The 18,427-nt window shown below is 39.0% G+C and overlaps 1 protein-coding gene across 1 annotated transcript in view; it reads right to left on the bottom strand.

Moving 5' to 3' along the window:
• Positions 1–18,427, bottom strand: part of ITGA9 (integrin subunit alpha 9) — a 236,743-nt gene that overhangs the window by 189,889 nt on the left and 28,427 nt on the right. The window contains exons 9-14 of the mRNA XM_066557605.1: positions 15,401–15,538; positions 12,611–12,716; positions 11,083–11,177; positions 7,993–8,083; positions 7,430–7,475; positions 3,803–3,957 (exon numbers count right to left, since the gene is read on the bottom strand). Of these exons, the coding sequence (XP_066413702.1) occupies positions 3,803–3,957; positions 7,430–7,475; positions 7,993–8,083; positions 11,083–11,177; positions 12,611–12,716; positions 15,401–15,538 (631 nt within the window). The remainder of the gene's footprint in view (positions 1–3,802; positions 3,958–7,429; positions 7,476–7,992; positions 8,084–11,082; positions 11,178–12,610; positions 12,717–15,400; positions 15,539–18,427) is intronic.

Here is an 18,427-nt window from a genome sequence, read left to right on the forward strand (position 1 = left end):
ATTGCTACCGAGAAGATCAGCTGGAGAAGATCAATGGAACATTGTGGGATCCATAGATGGTGGTGTTTTCTTTATTCTGTCCCTGTCACTCTCTTTCTGATCCCCTCACCTTTTCTTCCTTTCTTTCTTCCTTCCTTCCTTTCTTCCTTCCTTTCTTTCTTTCTTTCTTTCTTTCTTTCTTTCTTTCTTTCTTTCTTTCTTTCTTTCTTTCTTTCTTTCTTTCTTTCTTTCTTTCTTTCTTTCTTTCTTTCTTTCTTTCTTTTTCTTTCCTTCCTTCCTTCCTTCCTTCCTTCCTTCCTTCCTTCCTTCCTTCCTTCCTTCCTTCCTTCCTTCCTTCCTTCCTTCCTTCCTTCCTTCCCTTTCTTTCTTTCTTTCTTTCTCTCTCTCATATTTACTATCAAATAAAATCCTTACTATTGACTTTTGCATATGGTCTTGTTTGCACCTTAATTTGGGCAGAGGCATTTCTAGTAACTTTAATAACCAGATCCCAGCAATTTTACTACATAAGTTTACTTCCATTTTCCTTCAGGGATGAATGCAGAAGCAGCACTTGATGCACAGAGATGCCAGCAGTCTCCTTCTTGTCCTGGTCACACAGAATTAAACGGTCTGAACAGGCTGAAACCTTTTCATCCAAGATAGGAAAGGCCTTTCTCTAATCTCTGGCTTTCCTGGCAATACAGAGGCCCCAGAGGACACAAAGCAATGACCCCTCAAGCAAGGGAGAAACAGTCTAAGAGAGATTCTGAGATTACAGAGTGAAAACTTAAAATGCTGTACTTCTCATATGTCCACATACTGGCGGCTGTCTCTGTCAGGAGGCATACAACTAGATGTTCACTAGTTCTATGCCTCCTGACACCGAGGCAGAGTGAAGAGTCAGACAGAGAGTGGCACAAAGTGCAGAGCACATTTTCAGTTGACCATGGCACATGAAAATGTGCTCTTTGCTTAGACAAAAACATTTCAGCGATAAATTCATACTTCTGAAAACTATAGTCTGCAAGAAACAACTTAATGGATATTGTACTGTCATTTGCAGTGTTAAGAAGTATCCATAAACACAGATCCTCAGATAGCTGTATTTCAGTATTGCAACAGAAGGAGAAGGAAAAAAAAAAGGTAGGTAATGTTTACATGCAAGTGTGAGGCAAATGAAGATGAGTTTTCTTCACATTCTTGCTAACAAAATAACCACACATTCAAATAAGTATTGAAGACACACATTTGCCACAGGAGAACGCTGCATGCATGTTCAGCTTGATTTTCTGAACACTATGTAGTAAATGGCAAATCTCAGCTGCCCAAAAGCAGGAGAAATGCTCAGGTTTACACCAGTAAGCAGTAATCTTGAGAATCCATGCTGACAAGCCATAGGGAAGTGCCACTCTAGATGAGCACTCCATTCTCGCAGTCTGATTTAACAAAATGCACCCAGACATCTGAGGGTGAGACAAATCCCAACACTTTCAGCCACAAAATTCTGGCATAGCATTTTAACACCTCTGTAAGCCTTTCAAAGTCTGAACTGCATACCAATGCATTAACAGGGTTTTTTCCCCCGTACATTTAACCATGCAGGAAAGGAACCACTACAATATTTCCATTAATTGTTCCATGTTTTGTAAATTAATATTCTTCAACCGCAATATAATTTAAATGCCTTGACTGCTAGAATACTAACTGAAAGATTATTTGAGATATTTTATCCAAATCACATCCTAATGGGTTTTATACAATCAGATAGTTCTGGCTGTAACATTTTCAAGAAAAATCACTTTGTTAGAAGCATTCTATGAAAGAGCAATGGTTGAAGTTTATAACTTACCTAATAATAAAAAAGTTCCTTGTAATGCAATGGATGTTAGTCATGGAAAAAGATGCATATGTGCTTTTACTCAGTGAATCACAAGCAGTACAGTTTGTATGACAACACAGGCGAATTCAGAATGAACAGGAAGACAGGTCTTTTGTAAACAAGGGAAAGCGATATTTAGATTAGAAAAAAGGCAGTTTACTTCTTAGCCACAGATCCAAAGATATGAAATTAAAGCAAAGGAAACATTTTAAATAATACCCCAGGAATGTAAGAACCCCTAGATATTCAGAAAACCTACTTGTAATTTTTCAGAGAGGAATTAACACCTCAGGAACCCTCAGAAATGTATTTCCTTAATGACAGAGTAGTAGGTAGTAAAAAAAATACTTTACCAAGGCATGTATTTGTCTACTTAGAGTCATCATCTACAGGGAAGGAAAAAGTCAGCATTTAGAGGAAGTAAAAACCAAAACTGAAGTTTCAGTTGCACCAATATGTTAGAATACAGAGGAATCTTAAATATAGTAACTCCATTGTTTTGAGCTGTTCAGGTGACAGTGACAAGCTGCTTGTAGTTCTCACTTCATATGAATGCAAAAAGTAGCAAGAAGCCTTTTCCTTTTCTGATTTAATTAAAAACAGAATACTGCAGCAGGCTCAGGTGAGGATACACAGAACTCACCCTTCTCAACTAGCTGCTCAAAAAGGTTAGGGCACAGAGCAGGAGGAGGCAGTGCTTCCTCCAGCTCCTCACCAGACTCACTGTCAAGACACAGCATGCTCTGAGGCTGAGGCATCTTTGCTGAACTGTACAGTACAAGTCCTCTGCCATTCTTAAAGCATGACAAAGGTGAAACATCATGAAAAAAATTAACCCAGGCCTTAAATATTTAGAAATACTGTATCTGTCCAATACCACTCCATAAAACACCTAATATTTGTAAGCATTGAGAGGTAAAAGACATAAGTAGTATTTCAACAGAGCCAAGATGTAAAGGCTAGGGCAATTTCACGTTACACAATTCCATTCACCTGAGAAAATCTAAGTGTTTTACTTAATCTGGAAGATATTCTTGCAATTAGTAAGATACTAGGCTATTTATAATCAATTTACAAACAGGTGAACTGATGCACAGAAAAGGATTTTCTCATGTCTGTTTCAAGAGCTCCTTGCAGACTTTCAACACTATTAATCCAGAGCAAATCATACCTGTCTTCTAATAACACTGATAGAGGATATGGATACAGGTATGTATCATCAAGAGGTAGACAGGAATATGAACTCAGAAGGTGTAGAGAGCTTTTTGGATAATTGGTTAGCTGAGAAAGGCCACTTTGATGTGATACCGATGGATAAGGATAGGGGAAACAAGCTGGGGATTATGTAACCAGTGTCCAATCACTGACAAAGGTCATAGTGACCTTCGCTGAAACGGGAAGATGGGGGAGAAAATCGCTTCCCAGAAAATGTAGATATTCTAGGTAGAGAAGCTATAAGAATGCAAACATAGAAACAAAATAATCATTAGAGCATAGAAGTAGGTGTGGTTGATCTAAGTGTGCTTTAACCAATAATGAGCTCAGCTTTTGCAATATGTATAAGCTTCATTAACACCAATATAAATATGTGTGAGCTTTCAATAAACTTTGAGATTTGCAATTCACGCATATTGTGTGAGGGATTTCTTCCGCCGTTCACAACAAGAAAGCTGTGTTCTCTATCCTTGCAGTAAGCCCAAGCAGACATTTTCCTCATTTCACACAGGAAGAATATGCCTCATTATTATGTCAGTCTCATCAGAAGATGAAAACACATCCAAGAAAGTTCTCAAGCGTCCAGCTTCCTGGATTGTATGGCCGCCCATGTTAATCTTGAAACTAATTTCACACAAAAGCTCTGTTACTAAGAACAAAGAGAGACCTTGACTCTGGGTCAACCAGTTACTGTGCTCCTGTCTAGGGCTGGCACAGGTACCTTACCTATTTCTCCAGGAACATGCTTGCCACTGAAACGAAAGCATGCTGTGACATTGAGGCAGTTCACCGGCTGCAAACCATCATGGCACTGAGGAGCTGTGATATTGATAGATATGGGCAGGAAAATGGCGACATCCATGGTAATGACAGGCCTGGATCTGGAGATCAATAGAGAAGTAGAACTGAGTGACCATTCAGTGGGAAATTCTCCACAAAAGGAAAAAACAGCAAATTTGGTAAACTGCCCAATTTCAAGCAGACAGGAAAAATAAGAGAGTACATTTGAATTGTAAGATAAACTAGCATTTTATCTAGCTGGCAAGAGCTACTAGCATTTAAATGAAAGTGGTAATGTCAGCTTGAAGTTTAGTGCTCAGATACACACTGCAGGCAGGCAGCTGAGGAAACTGATAACATGTAGTAACAATAATCATCTCCAGCAAACATTGCATAACCTTTCCTGATGACTGAAGAGGATAACAAAATTACCAGAACAGCAAACAAGAACAAATTCATGCAAATGAGACTGGTTGCTAACCATCTTGGATGAACAGGGACAGGTAGGGAGAGACTGTGGGTTTCCACAGAATGGTCTATAGGGAAATTTGTGACCTCAGAGTCAAGGAGAGAGCACAGAGGTCCTCCACAGGAGATGGATTCATACATAATTTTTCTGACAGCATAAGAGGGACAACAAACACCACATCCATGGTGGAATGGAGGAAAGGTTTGGCTAATTCCCTCCTGGCAAGTGATAAGGATTGAATACTCTTACCACACTGCTGAACTGTGTTTCAGGAATTATCCAGTGCACTGTGAACAAAAGCTTTCTACTCTTGCAACTCCAGCACCAGGTTATTGCTACCAGTACTCCTGGCTGAGGGAGACCTCAGCCAGAATCACAGAGCAAGCTGACTGCCTTAAGGCACAGGTGTCTTCCTAAGGAAATTTCTCTGTCTGACCATCCCGGAGGTACTCAGGCCGTCAAACTCCCACCAACAGAGACTTTAACTGCTGGGACCAAAGCTCATTACAGTGTGTGGCTCCAGTGAGCTGACAGGTGCCCGCTTTGACTCCCTACACACACCACACCCACAGAGTCAGACCAGGTTTCCCATAGTTTCATAAAGCCTTTTATTTGCAATGCAGTAACACGGAAACAGCTGGAGGTGGTGCCTCCAAGGAGGAACCCCAAATAAAGGACCCCATGGGCTTTTATAGCATCACAGTCCAAGCACATTAAAGCCTCTGCTATGCTTCCTGAGTCCTCAGCTCCTGCTTTGTCTCAGTGTCCCCAAGTGTCCCCTTGCTTTGGGCTCCCACCACCCAGAGCTCAATCTGCAGTTCACACACCAAGCCACCTGCCCTGAATGTATTCCTCAACAGCTTCCTTCTTCACACAACACAGAAGTCCCAGCAGCTTGACTGGGAAAAGCAACCCAGAAACTCAGGCCCTCCTGAGCCACCTCCAGTGCAGGACTTCAGCCCAAAAACTATGGGTGTTATTCTTCCTGTTTTCAATTCTGTATGCATTCAAGATGAACATGTTCTTCCAAAATCAACTACAGTAATAAAAAAAACGTGCAGCAACCAGTAGATTCAGTTCTAAGGTAGTTCCAGCAGCCATGCAAGGTCAGATCTTGTAAACCACTTCAGGACTCTCACTCCACAAGATACTTAAATTTAGAGGTAGGGGAGAGGAAGAAGAGAGCAGGGATTGTGGTTACCTAATGTATATGAACTGGAACAAGATTCACATCAATCTGCAATACAGCTGCTCAGACTGTTTTACCACAGCCTGAAGTAACAGTGCAAGTTCACATTTTGAGATGGAGGATAAAAAGAAATTCTAGCCTTAGAAATATATACAGCAGGGGGGAAGGGAGGAAAAAAAGTCAGCATCCTATGATCATTTCACACCTTCAAAACACTCTGCTCTTTCTGAATGGTTAGAGAGACATAAAAGAGTAAATGCTATAACTGATCTAGAAAAATATTTCTCCTTCAAAAAAGTATTTCTCTGTGATTTTTTCCTTAATGCTATGTCACTCAGTCATTCACTGGGCAAAAACAACCCAATGCATCTGTCAAAGAGCCATACACACACATGATCAATAGAATGCATCTGCCCCAAGTCAAGAAAGGCTTCCACCAAAGGCGTTAAATATCACTTAAAACAAAACATTTGTTGGTTTTGGTTAAAGAATTTCACAAAAGCAGGAAGGGTGAGGGGATGCACAGGAGAGAAAAAGTTTATCTCTTTATCCTAACTGCAAGAGGGACACACTGTAAATTGGCAGTAACAGCAATTAATCAAGCTGTTCACAAAGTTAGTCAGTAATGCACTAATCTCCCCTGAAATGCACAAGCATAACTGAACACATGAACAGAGGTCATCATGCTGTTGTGATTTATGTGGTTTTAATCACAATAAGCCTTTCAGTTTGTCTTCCCCTCTCTGCAAGTAACATCAATGTAGGTGAAAAATGCAGTTTTCTTTCTAGCAGCTTCAGAGATGTGAGACTGTGAATTCCCATCTGGGGCATGGCATAGCTTTTCACAGAAGCAGTTTATTAGCATTCTCTGTATATATGATGAAGAAACAGAAAACTCTTCAAAAGCCTTGACCATTTGCCATGCTGATCACCAAGAGTATTTCTTCCCTCCCTCTCCTTTTTCTTTTTCTTCAGTGTAACTGATTCAAATGGAAACAGAGCTAAGTTTCTCCTGACTTGAACAGGAAGAAGGTTGGCACGTCTGTTCTGCAGCTCCAGCATTTTTTTACCTGAGTCACACCATCCCTATATCTTCCATTAAGACACAGGTGTTCCTAAAGATATCTAAGTATTGAAAGGATTTTTTTATTTAATATTAACAAGTTTAACAAAGGAGCTACTGACAAAAATCCAGTTTTCCATTCTGTTATCCAGGTCACTTGCACTCTAATTCTCCACCTGCATAATTTGGTGAACCAAGCTGTCCCACCTCTGTAAGATGGAACAAGCAATTACACTTAACTCACAAACTCAAAACAGCAGCCCAGCTCCTGTGTGCACTGAAAACGTATTCGTATTTCATTTCCCTAAACACTCTTATTTCATTCTGCATCCCATTATAAAATTATATATATGCAAAAGTGTCTATCTATCTATCTATCTATCTATCTATCTATCTATCTATCTATCTATCTTTCTGTCTATCTATCTATCTATCTATTTATCTGTATCTGCAAAACTACATCCTGGCATCCTAGACAGCTCATTTTTTTGCTCAACTGCATTCCCTTTAATCACCATTGATTTACTTTAGGTAAATATCAGAATAATAAAAAAGCCTTGTCACAAGTCAGGAGCAACCTTTCTAAAGAGGCACTAAGATGCAACACATCTCCTTTCGGCTCTAACCCTTTTTCTTCATAGACCAGGTATTATCCTGGTATTATCACCCCCCACTATTCTATTTAATTTAGACTGCATTCTTTGACACCATTCATGTCTAAGGTTTTGCTTAAAAAGTAACCCAGCTAGCTTCCTCTGGCCACAATAAACTAGGGAGTAAACTGGACTGAGACCACATAAGATATAAACAGAAAACAGAAGAAGACAACAGTGAATGAAAAAGATATCTCACCTCAGAAGTACTACATTGTCTGACAGGAAGGCTCCAACAGTCATATCTGAAAAGTTTTAACATTGAGCAGTTACAAAGGAGGCATAAAATTCAGTTCCCTCAAATCTGTTGCTAAATCACAGAGCATAAATCTAAAAAAAGCATTTTCTGACTTCGCCAGTTTTATCCCATAAAATATCATTATGTCATAAGGCTTGTAACTAAAGGATTAGTTCTGTGATGTTCACTTCTGCTTCGTTGTTTGATTTTTATTACTACAGTTATATTATTTTCTACTTTTTTGGTTATTTTAAGATTGCCTTCCTGACAGAGCAGCTTTCCAATAACTTAAAACCTTGGCCAGATACTGAATCATTATAACTGTCCAAATACTTTAATTAGGCAATTACTGAAAATTTTTATCAGGAGTTTTGAGTGGCAGAAGGGAAATGGAAAAAGCAGCTCAGTTTCACTGACCACCTGCAATGGCAGGAACTAGAAGCCTGAAAACAACCAACTCTGCTGTTTTCTCAGCCTGCTGATGTATTTTCCTGATGCTCTCACTGCCAGAGTAATTGACACACCTGGGTAACCATTGCTATCCATATCAACTCCCCCTGATATGGACTGGCCAAACATACGCAGCTTTGGGTTTATTGTTTGTCCAGACAGCTTCTGCATAGAAAACACACAAGTGAAATTAGTAATTAACACAAAAAATCCTCCAAAAAAACCCATTACCAAAACAAAAAATCCCAAAACATTTAAGCATGATTTCCATGGCCACTGGTCTCTCTTCTGTGGGCTGGAAATGCTACGCATCTGCTGTCTTGCACTGCACCCCCACAGCCCTAACAGGAAGGCTGTCAACTGCCCTTCTGCTCCTGGCTAGTAGGAGACCAGTGTTGACTTGAACTAAAAACCCACACCTGCATTACAATACTCATGTAGACCTAAGCAAAATAAGGAACACATCAAACAGATTTCTGCATGAGGAAAAAATATAACTGCGCCTAAGAGATTTTTTCTTTTATTACCTAATTTCTGTGAATAAAAGTTTTAAGAAGAATCTTAACAATATTAATGATTAGTTAAAACAGAAAATCACGCATAACCATTTCTTTTCACCAAGTCTGCCAGCATACTCAAAGTCAAAATGATTAATTCTCATCCCATTTGGAAATTTTGGTTTCCATCATCTATTACAGAGTATTTTCTGCCAGTTTGGATGTTGTATTTCATTTTTGCCTCCCTCACACAAAGATTAATTGACTTCTAAAATAGTTTCTTTCTTCCTTTAATTACTAACACAAAACTTTCTCTAAATGATTTACATTGTAAATGAAAATGTCTGAAGCAAATTAACATATCAAAATCTCTTTTTCTGAGAAGGCAATCAGCCAGCTTTCAATCATTCTGCTGGGCTACCAATGCAAGACCTGAACTCAACTTCTGACTGCAGAAGTTACAGACTGAGGAAACCATGAAGTAATTTTAAGTCTGTTGGAGGTGCTTCCCTGTTTGTGACATGTGACCAACTTTTCCTGGCCCTCCCATAAAAGAATGCAATATTGGACAAAAGATCAGGCAGGAAATTAATGGAAAAAAAGACTAGTTGAAGGTAGAAAAGATATCCTGACAGTTAGTTTACAGGAAAACAGTGCTCCTCTGAGTACAGATCACTTCTACTTGTGGGCAGGTGAGCTTAAGACAACTGGAAGTAACTTCATCCCCACATTACATTCACATTCCATTTTTGGGGATCCCAGTTAGGGTGGTAAATCCCACCTGCAAACACCTAAAAGACATCTGTGGGCTCTTTCAGCCTACAAGACAGAAGAATAATGCTGCTTTTAAGTACCATAAATGAAAATAGCAGGACACAAAGCCAAGTCAGCTGCTTCTGCTAATAGCTGCCACTGAAGCCGCTGAAGAGACATCAAAGAATGACACTTAGCAGCACTTTAAATGATGGAAACAGGAGGAAGGAGGAGGAGGAACTAACAAATTGAAAAGGGTGAAAATATATACCCTGCTGGACACCTCCCCCCGCCCTCCCCACCTCTCACAGCTTATTTTAAAGAGGAACTCCACAGCAGTAAAATGGATCAGGAACATAGTAATAAGATACAAAATGTCTTCCACCTCCAGGTTAAAATCCAGGCCAGATGGGTAAAAAGATGAAATTGTTACACAGTTTTGGTTGCACACAGGACTTGAACCAGCAACGTGTCTAGTGCCCTGCACCAGACACTGGGAAATGGCAGAGAGACAATGCCTGTAAGTGGTGCCCTCTTGGCTGCTCAGGACAAGGGACAATGATAGGAACAGTTTATCAAGAGTCAATGACCACATACCCTGCCACACTCTTGAGCTGGGTGTTTTCCCACTGACCAAACAGAGAGACATGCTGTATCTGCTGGCCTTGCTCCAATGGGGAGGGAGAGATCTAAAACAGGATGCCTTCCTTCCCACCCTGTTGATCTGTCCTTAAAAAATGTGAAATTTTCCCAAGAATGACCAAAAAAAAAAAAGTGCAACTAAAAATCAAACCAAACCAAAAAACTAAACTATACTAAACAAAAAAAAAAAAAAACAAAAAAAAAAAAAAAAAAAAAAAACAAAACAAACAAAAAAAATCTGATCCTTTTCAGCAAGAACTGGAAAGCTCTGGGGTTTTCAGAGAAGAACCTCCCAACCAGTGGCTCTTGGCAAGAATCAGGCAGAATCCTCCACATGCCATACATTATGAATACTTCTAAAATGCACTGAAGGGTCACTTAACTTCCTTTTTTCTCAAAAGCAGTGCATGCCATATACATGGTAAAGGAAGGACTAAACTTTTATAGTCTGTTGAAAGAGTTGCCAATATAACCACTGAACTCTTTAATTCTGTGTGAACTGATTTACTATGAAGGATCCCACCCAGCAACAAAACAAAACAAGCAGAACATCAAACACAGAGAGAGAGGGAAGAGTCAGGCTTTCAGAACAATGAAATGTGCTAGACAGAGACTATGAGACATGTTGGGCAGCATGAGCATAAATTTATCTTCTCTACTTCCTGGCTACAGCATCTAAATTGCACTCTGTTGTCTCTGCACAAGACACCATAGCATATTCCTAACAAGGTTTTACTTCATCATAAGTGGGTAAGGGGGATGGCACCTTACCCACTGGTAAGAATGGCCTTCTGACGTATTGTCAGAATGCAAGAAGGCCAATAAAGAGGGTAAAGAGACACAAAAGAACAGTTAGTAACTCTTCATTCTCACAAACTCTGCTTCTACAGGAAGAAAGTGCAACATCCCAGTTTCCCACAGGCCTCTCCATAATCTGCATGCTCAAACCCTTTCCAGGGTTTTCATTTTTCCTCTGCATTAGTATTATCCCTATAAACTAACACTCAACTTTTGAGACTCTGCTTGCTTCAAGAAGATATAGTTGACAACTGAAACAAAAGACAGTAAAAAATACCTCCTGACTAACATAATTTTACCTTTCAGCATAGATACAGACAAACTTTGGCAGAAGCTATCTTCAAACCATGACTGAGAAAAGGATATAGAGCTATGACAAGGTTACCTATTAAGGGACCCTTAAGTAGTGTTTATTTCTGCAGGTCCTGGGAAAGTGACTTTCAGATTGGGATCATAAACAATAGCGCCACATACCATAGAGTACTGAGGTATAATACCATTGGCATCCCCGTGGTAAATGTACACTGCTCCTATGTAGTTATCCTCCTTAGGCGCTCCAATGGCAACATCTGTAAAAAGTGCAGATTTCACACTCCATTCCATTAATCCAACTTTTCCCTAATTTTAGGATACAGCTATCCATAGGAAAACAGCTCCCCATGAAAAGGCGATGATCAGCTTATATGAACCTCGGTAGAAGAACTTATTTGATTTAATTAAGAGCTCATGTTAAGATAAACTTTAAAAATACACAAATGCATATGAAGTTGTACACATATGTATGTCTCACATAATCAGATGTTGTGCCTAATTAGACACATGTTCTCTTACAAAAATGTATTTATCAACCAGCAACCATACTCAAAAAAGTGAATTTAGAATCCTTTCATAACCAAATCTTCAACCCATGAGAAAATCAGCTTTGTGAACCAAGACAAGACTAGCAAAATATTTACTGTAGCAGTACCTTAAGGTTGGTTGAAAATCCAAGCCTACAGAAAGAGGTTGGGGATATTAAATGGATAGGCAAGAATTAAAAACAACTGCTGAGAGTGACTTTTCAAATTACAATTGATTCAACTTAACTGCAAACTCTTACAGAGAGCATGATCCCACCTCCCATTCTCCTCTCCTACGTGGATCTAGTGACTATGCTATCTGCTAAAATTAAGCTTTTCACAATTGCTTCATACCCATGGACTGATCCAACTCCCTCTCCAGTCTCAACATCACCATGACTGACTATAAATATTAGCAAGTACACACAAGCACATGTCCAGATGCAGAGGAGAAGCATGTTCATGATTTGTGAGGGCAACCTGCAGCGAGGCTGGGTTAGGCTTAATGGGATACTGTGTCCTGAGTGGCCTGGAAGAAATAAATCCAAGCACACGCTAAATTGGCCTTTGTTTAGAAGTCCTTAATCTGCACTTCCAGAAACTAGGGCAGAAAAGGAACACCAACGTTTTGTTCTCACCTACTGCTCTCACAGCATGGGGTCTCACACTGAGCATCCTGAGAATGGAACAGGGGGAGAACAAAGCAAAAGAGAGAAATTAATAGACTATGTGTTATCAGGAGTGAGAAGCTACTTCTGAATTATACTTCTTGATAAGTAAATGAGATTATGTCAACAAAACCAGAAAGACTTGGAAACATCAGTAAATGGCCAAGAAGAAAGAAGTCAGACATAGGTGTCTGTTTTGTTCAGGGTGAGGGTATCTACAGCCTTTTATAAGCCATATGGGAAATAAGAAAATACAACAGCAAGGAAAGCAAAGCAATGTTAATGTGACCTGCACAGACACAAACTAAATCAACAGCAAGGACAGTCAGCTACAAAACGCTTTAGCACACAAATCCTACACAAGCAGATTTATCTTTGGGTTGAACCCAGGTGCTAGTCAGGTCTGGATAAGCAATGCATGCCATGCAAGACTGACAGTGTCACCAGTGTTGCTCACACTTATGGAGAAACGGCCATGGAGGAAATTGCACTCACCTGGGAAGCCATCGTCATCAATATCACCAAGGGCAGCCATGCTCTCCCCAAAGTGTGCATTATAGGCGCTGTCACCGTCCAGGGTGAGCTGCTCTTCCAGCACTCCCTAGCAAGCAAGAAATAAAAAAAAGTCAGGGAAATGGTGGAAGCCCTGGATGAGGCAAGCCTTCCCCATGGAAGCTGCCCATATGATGTGGGAATGACCTGGGGCAAAGATGCAGCCTGTCTCTTGCTCTCTTTGCAGTGAGATTACCTGGGCTCAAGAAATCAAATTTACTTGTGTTTTAAACCTTCTGAATTTTAGTTTTAAAGGGGAAAGGGAAGACAAAGGAGTGCATGACTTAATCAAAATACTACATTAACTAAACAGTAACCCAGAGGTGTAACTAAATGCAGTCACAGGGACTGCTGAATCATGAAAGCTTACAGATGCCTAAAACATAACAGCCCAGAGTTTGTTCTTTCACAGATTACATCCAACGACCAAAATCCCCAGTCCAAGTTTATTCAGCTAAACTCTAGCAAGCTAAGGAGTATTTTTTCCTAAGCAAACAACATTTAATAATTGGATTTGAAAACATTATAAGTACAGGGCAGAAGGATTAAAGCAAAGTCCTCCAAAAGCCTTCTTAAATTAAGAATAAGGAAATATATTTAATGAAATAAAGAGACTGAGAAAAGTTGAAAATTAGGTAGTTTTGTACTACCATGCTGTGAGAAGCCTTATATGACACTGGTATTTCCTGTCCACCCACCTTCTGGTCAGACATGTAAAATTTATTTTCTTACTGTCTTCTCTTCAGGGAAAATGAACATTTCCACATACTGTCTTCTCTTCAGGGAAAATGAACATTTTCACAAGAAAAAAAATTTAGTTACACAGTCTAAGTCTGTACCCACCTCAGGGTTGTTTTGGTTTTGCTTCCTTTGTGAATGAGAATAAGCTACTCTCTGGAACATGTACTAAAATCTTTTACTCAGCTATAAGGAGTTGCTGACTTTGAGAAAATCCCCGATAATGAAATTGAAACACAACAGATAGAAGACAGGCAGGCCTGTATGTGTGACTCAATTATTTGCAGTTGTCACAGGAAAGGGCAAAATATAAGCATTTTAAATGTAGCATCATTATGCGTGCTTGTTTTATAATACAGTTTTCTCTGATCCTCTGCATCAACCTTTTAAGCAATGGTGCTAGCAGAATGAAACTGAGGCCATTATGATTTTTGCCTTTTTTTTAATATACCTTTTATATACCTTTTATGTAACCTCAGTGCTCTTAGCATGCACTATTGTAATTCCTTACATCAGATAACTCAGCATAGTCCTGGTATTCTGTTAGGCCAGAGGACCAAACATCCTAGAGACCTCACAGCTGGAGGCCAGAAAATGCTACGCTATGTTGAGAAACCAAGGTCCTCTTTAAAATACATCCTGTAAATTAAGATTAGTCCCATCCAGGGGGGAAATTCTTCAGGATGGGGAGATATCATGCAATTCATTCAAGCCTCTCATTGGGGCATCTTTGTTAGATATGGTAGATATGGTAATTTGTAAGGTCTATAAAACTGTACATGACCTATCAGGTGTGTGCATTTTGCCACATTCCACCCTGGCAAAGTGGGGCACCATAAGGATCCTTATTAAATACCAAGGTAAAAACCCTTTATCCCTTAACTGTGTCTGGCTCTTAATTTTTAGGACCAAGGAAAAGGCATCAAAACAAAGTTTAAAATGTCCACTGCTAAAATAAAGCCCACAATCCTGCAAGCCATTGCTTGTGCAAGTAATTCTAACACACCTGGTGCAGGAGTATAAGAAACTCATACTAGCTTCTTGACTATTTTATAGAAGATAAACATTAACTCATGTGTACTCTCACTGTGAGCAGGAAATGTTGATCTGTTTGGCATTCTGGACCCTATCAGTAGAACCCAACAGCAACACTGCAACATAAAAGGTGGAACCTCCTGTGGATAAAGCTCAAAAAGTAGAACTCAATTAAAGGAGCAGTAATAAAAAAAAAAATTATGGTAAAAACACTTCTCAAGTCTCCTAAATGCTAGGACTTCTGGTGAATTTGAAGTCTAGCATAAGTAAACTCAAAGTTCACTAAATATAAACCTATTTAATTTTAGTCCATAACAACTCTTCCTTTAAGACAGCAGCTTTAGAACCTGAATATTAAATATTTCATAGTATGTAAACAACCACTGTTTTCCTATAAATAAAACTTAAGAATGGCCTTGGTTAGCCAATGCAACGAAGTTCAGACTTTTCCAAGACTGTTGTTAAGTCATGTGAAATCCAACAATAACAGCTGATAAGAACCTCCCCTAAAACCTCTATATGGGGCATAATGTGAAAGTAACATGAATTCAACCTCTGCTTTCTCTCCTCAATCCTAGATATTTGTGTTCCAATTTGTGTATCAGGTTGTAGTGACCACTCAAAACACAAAGGAAAGTCAGTCAAAGCTGCTGACTCTTACTTGGCTATGGCATTAAATCCACATAAAGCCACAAATGCCACCAAGTTTCAACATACAATCAGAGACTTTCTCAGATCTCCTTGAAAGATTTACAGGTCTGCAATGAATTTGGGCTGGCATCTGGCAAACTACAACACCAGATGAGTCTTCCTGTGACTTCATGGTTTGCTAGAGACATCCAGAGCCCCATTTATTTGAAACATCAAGTTTCACCATGCAGTGCTGGAAGGACATAAGCACTACCTTGCCAGGGACCCACACCCTCATCCCTTACCAAATCACCTCCTGTACATACTCACATTTCCTCTGTTGATATAGACTGTGACTTGACCCTCATCTCTGATCTCAGAAAACAAAGGTGCTCCAACCAGCAGGTCTGACAAACCATCAGAATTCAGGTCAACTGCACATAAGGAGGAGCCAAAGTAAGAGCCCATCTGTAACCAAGTTGAGTCACAACAAAGCATTCAGTATCTGCCCACACACAGCAGGAAATCATATAGGCGTGGTTTTTGTTTGACTTGGTTATTCTTTTAATTTCACATGATGATTTGCAGCTTTATCACTCCCAAGAGAAAGCTTTAGGAATAATTCTGGCAGAAATGAAAACACTTTCCTATAACAGTGCATCAAGCCTGGATGTTTTACCAACAGAATAGAAGTTATACATTGGGACATACTTAAGTGAGACAATTAAAGAGCTTTCTTAGACTAGCTTTTGCTTGTCAAATGCTTAAAACTAGGAAGGGGTAAAATGAGTTTTCCAAACCAGACCTGGACAGTGATTATTCATGCCCAGTGCCAAAGTTCCTTGAAGTTGGGCACCACACATGATCTGGGGATAACTTAAAGAAATAATGAAAGAAAAAAAGAAGAACAGGCAAGGGGTCATGAAAACTGGTATCTAAAATTACCTCTTGATTACAGACTATCCTTCCCTATTCTATTTGTATTTATTTGTATAAATCACTATCAAAAGGCATACTGGTTGTGGGTCACAATCATTGCCTTTCCTCTCAAGTACAGGCAGGTAAGTTGAAATAGAAACAAAGACTTTCAATAAAAGCGTTTCAGTTGATACAGAACAAATGTAAACCACTTTCAATTTCCACTTATTGTTTGATAAACTTAATTGCTTAAAATAAAGAAATACATTAATTTCACTTCATGATTTTTTAATATAGGTGAACATTGATGACTATCTCCCAGCCAGAACCCACATTACAAATTTCAAAACACATTTAAACACAGGAAGGAGATCAAAGGCAAGAATGATGTTTCACCCTTATTTCATTCACTTCTGCTAAAGTAACATAAGGCATACTCTTTGAAACCAACTACAAACTATAGCCCCAAAATTAAAAGCTGCTTCAGCAGGAAACTGGGGAAGATGCCACTTCATATTTGAAATTGAGTGCTGTTTTCTACAAAGTAGGAAAATCTGAGGTTAAAGGAATAATTATTTATGTTCTTGAATGCTTTTGCATTCCTCATAGCAGATGCTTGACCTCCATGCCTTTCAGTTAACATTCATGAACCTCAACTATTGGACATGTTAGAAGATGGGCAGCAGGAACTCTATTCTATGCAGTCTGTAAGATTTAAAAGTTGCTAAATATATAATGCAATGGTGATTGAAGAATAGCATTTCAATTTGTGAATGCAGATTTTTATGCTTCTGTGGGTTAAAAGTAAGACCTCAAATATTATTTCATTCCAGTTATTTTTGTAACTTAAGTTCCCTTGTGGATTTTTTATTTATTTTTTTAATCCAAAAAGGTTTTAAAAGAAATTTCTCATGAGTAGATTTCTCATGGGTAAGGAACAAAAGTTATGAAAAGCATTTTATTATGTATTCCGGCAGTTTTCAGGAAAAAGCTATTATTTACTTAACTGTAACATGGTATGTCTGCAGCGTGGGTGAGTTCACAGTGTTCACAGTTCAGGTAAGAAACTGAAGTTTGCAAGCTTAACATTTGTAACAAGGTACTGATTTTTCTTTTTTTGTCTGCATTTGATTTCCTAGTTCAGCCTCCATTAATAAAAAAAGAAGGAAGAAACTGGCCTGCTGTTCATATCTGCCTACCAAGAATGTCAGAGCAATGAACTTTCACACCACTGGGGAGGATGTAGCATTTTATGAGAGCTCATTGCTGTGAGGTCTCCAAGCAGTGCTCATTGCTGAGCAGGTCTGGTTTTGCTTCTACCACAAAACAAAAGAAAAAAACAACAACCAAACAAAAAAGGTGATTTAGCACAGCCTTCTTTTTAAAATAAAATTCTCATTTGGATTTTAGAGAATTTATAGAAGATGCTAATGAAAAAGAGCCCTAGAAGTACTTGAATGATGTAAATACTTGATTAGTTAAGTTACATATAAGAGTAAAGCAATTAAATTGAAAAGGAAAAAGTTTTGGCTAAGACTTGGAAACTTTCTGAGGGCTCTGTTTATTAGGTTCATGAATAGTCAGAAGCACATCCTTAGAAACATTTAAAACTCAACAGGGAAAGAAATTAACAGGAAGCAATCAAACACAGGAGATGCCCTGGATGAACTGGGAGGTCTTTTCCTTTCAAGATGTCTGTAATTCTGCTAGTGCAGAGAAAGTAAAATTTTGGAGAGGTCCTAAAATACAAGTCACACCACGCACCTAAACATGCTTGTGGTTTGTTTCATTAAATGTATTTAATTAAATTCAGTAAATTAGCATCCCCTATTCCAGGCCAGTTTTTAAATACTGCAACTGTGTCTTGCTGGGAAAAAAATAACAAGTTATAGTAACACTCTAACCTGAGGATACAAGTAAACACTTTAGCTCTTCCTGAGGGTAGCAGGTCTTCCCAGAGCCAAAAGCCTACAGAAACTTTTTTTTTTTTTTGTATTTCTTATCCTTCCAGAAGAACACAGGAGACCCCAGATAAGAGGTATCATTTAATCACTAAGTTATTCCTAAATAAAGCATTTTTTGTTGTTACCTATAGCTAGACATACTGCCCATTTTGTTTTTCCTGCAATACAGCTCCAGTAAGCCCCCAAATGAAGAACACAAGCCGTTCCCCATTCAAACACAGCACCACAGTGGAGAAGCTAGATCCCACTAACATTCCCTAAATTTCCCACATCTCAGAGGTACTGCTACAGTCACATAAAACAAAAGAGAACCACTATTACAATTTTCAGCAAGACCTTCAATTTCAGTCACATGGACATTGAGCAGACATTGCAGTCATGACTGCTACTGAAGAAATGGCATACAGCTGATCTGTAAAATAGGTTTAGCTCTTCTGGGAGGGTTTGCTGGACAACTTATGAAGGAGTGGAATGA

This window comes from Molothrus aeneus, chromosome 1 (genome assembly GCF_037042795.1).
Source record: "Molothrus aeneus isolate 106 chromosome 1, BPBGC_Maene_1.0, whole genome shotgun sequence".
Lineage (NCBI taxonomy): Eukaryota > Metazoa > Chordata > Aves > Passeriformes > Icteridae > Molothrus > Molothrus aeneus.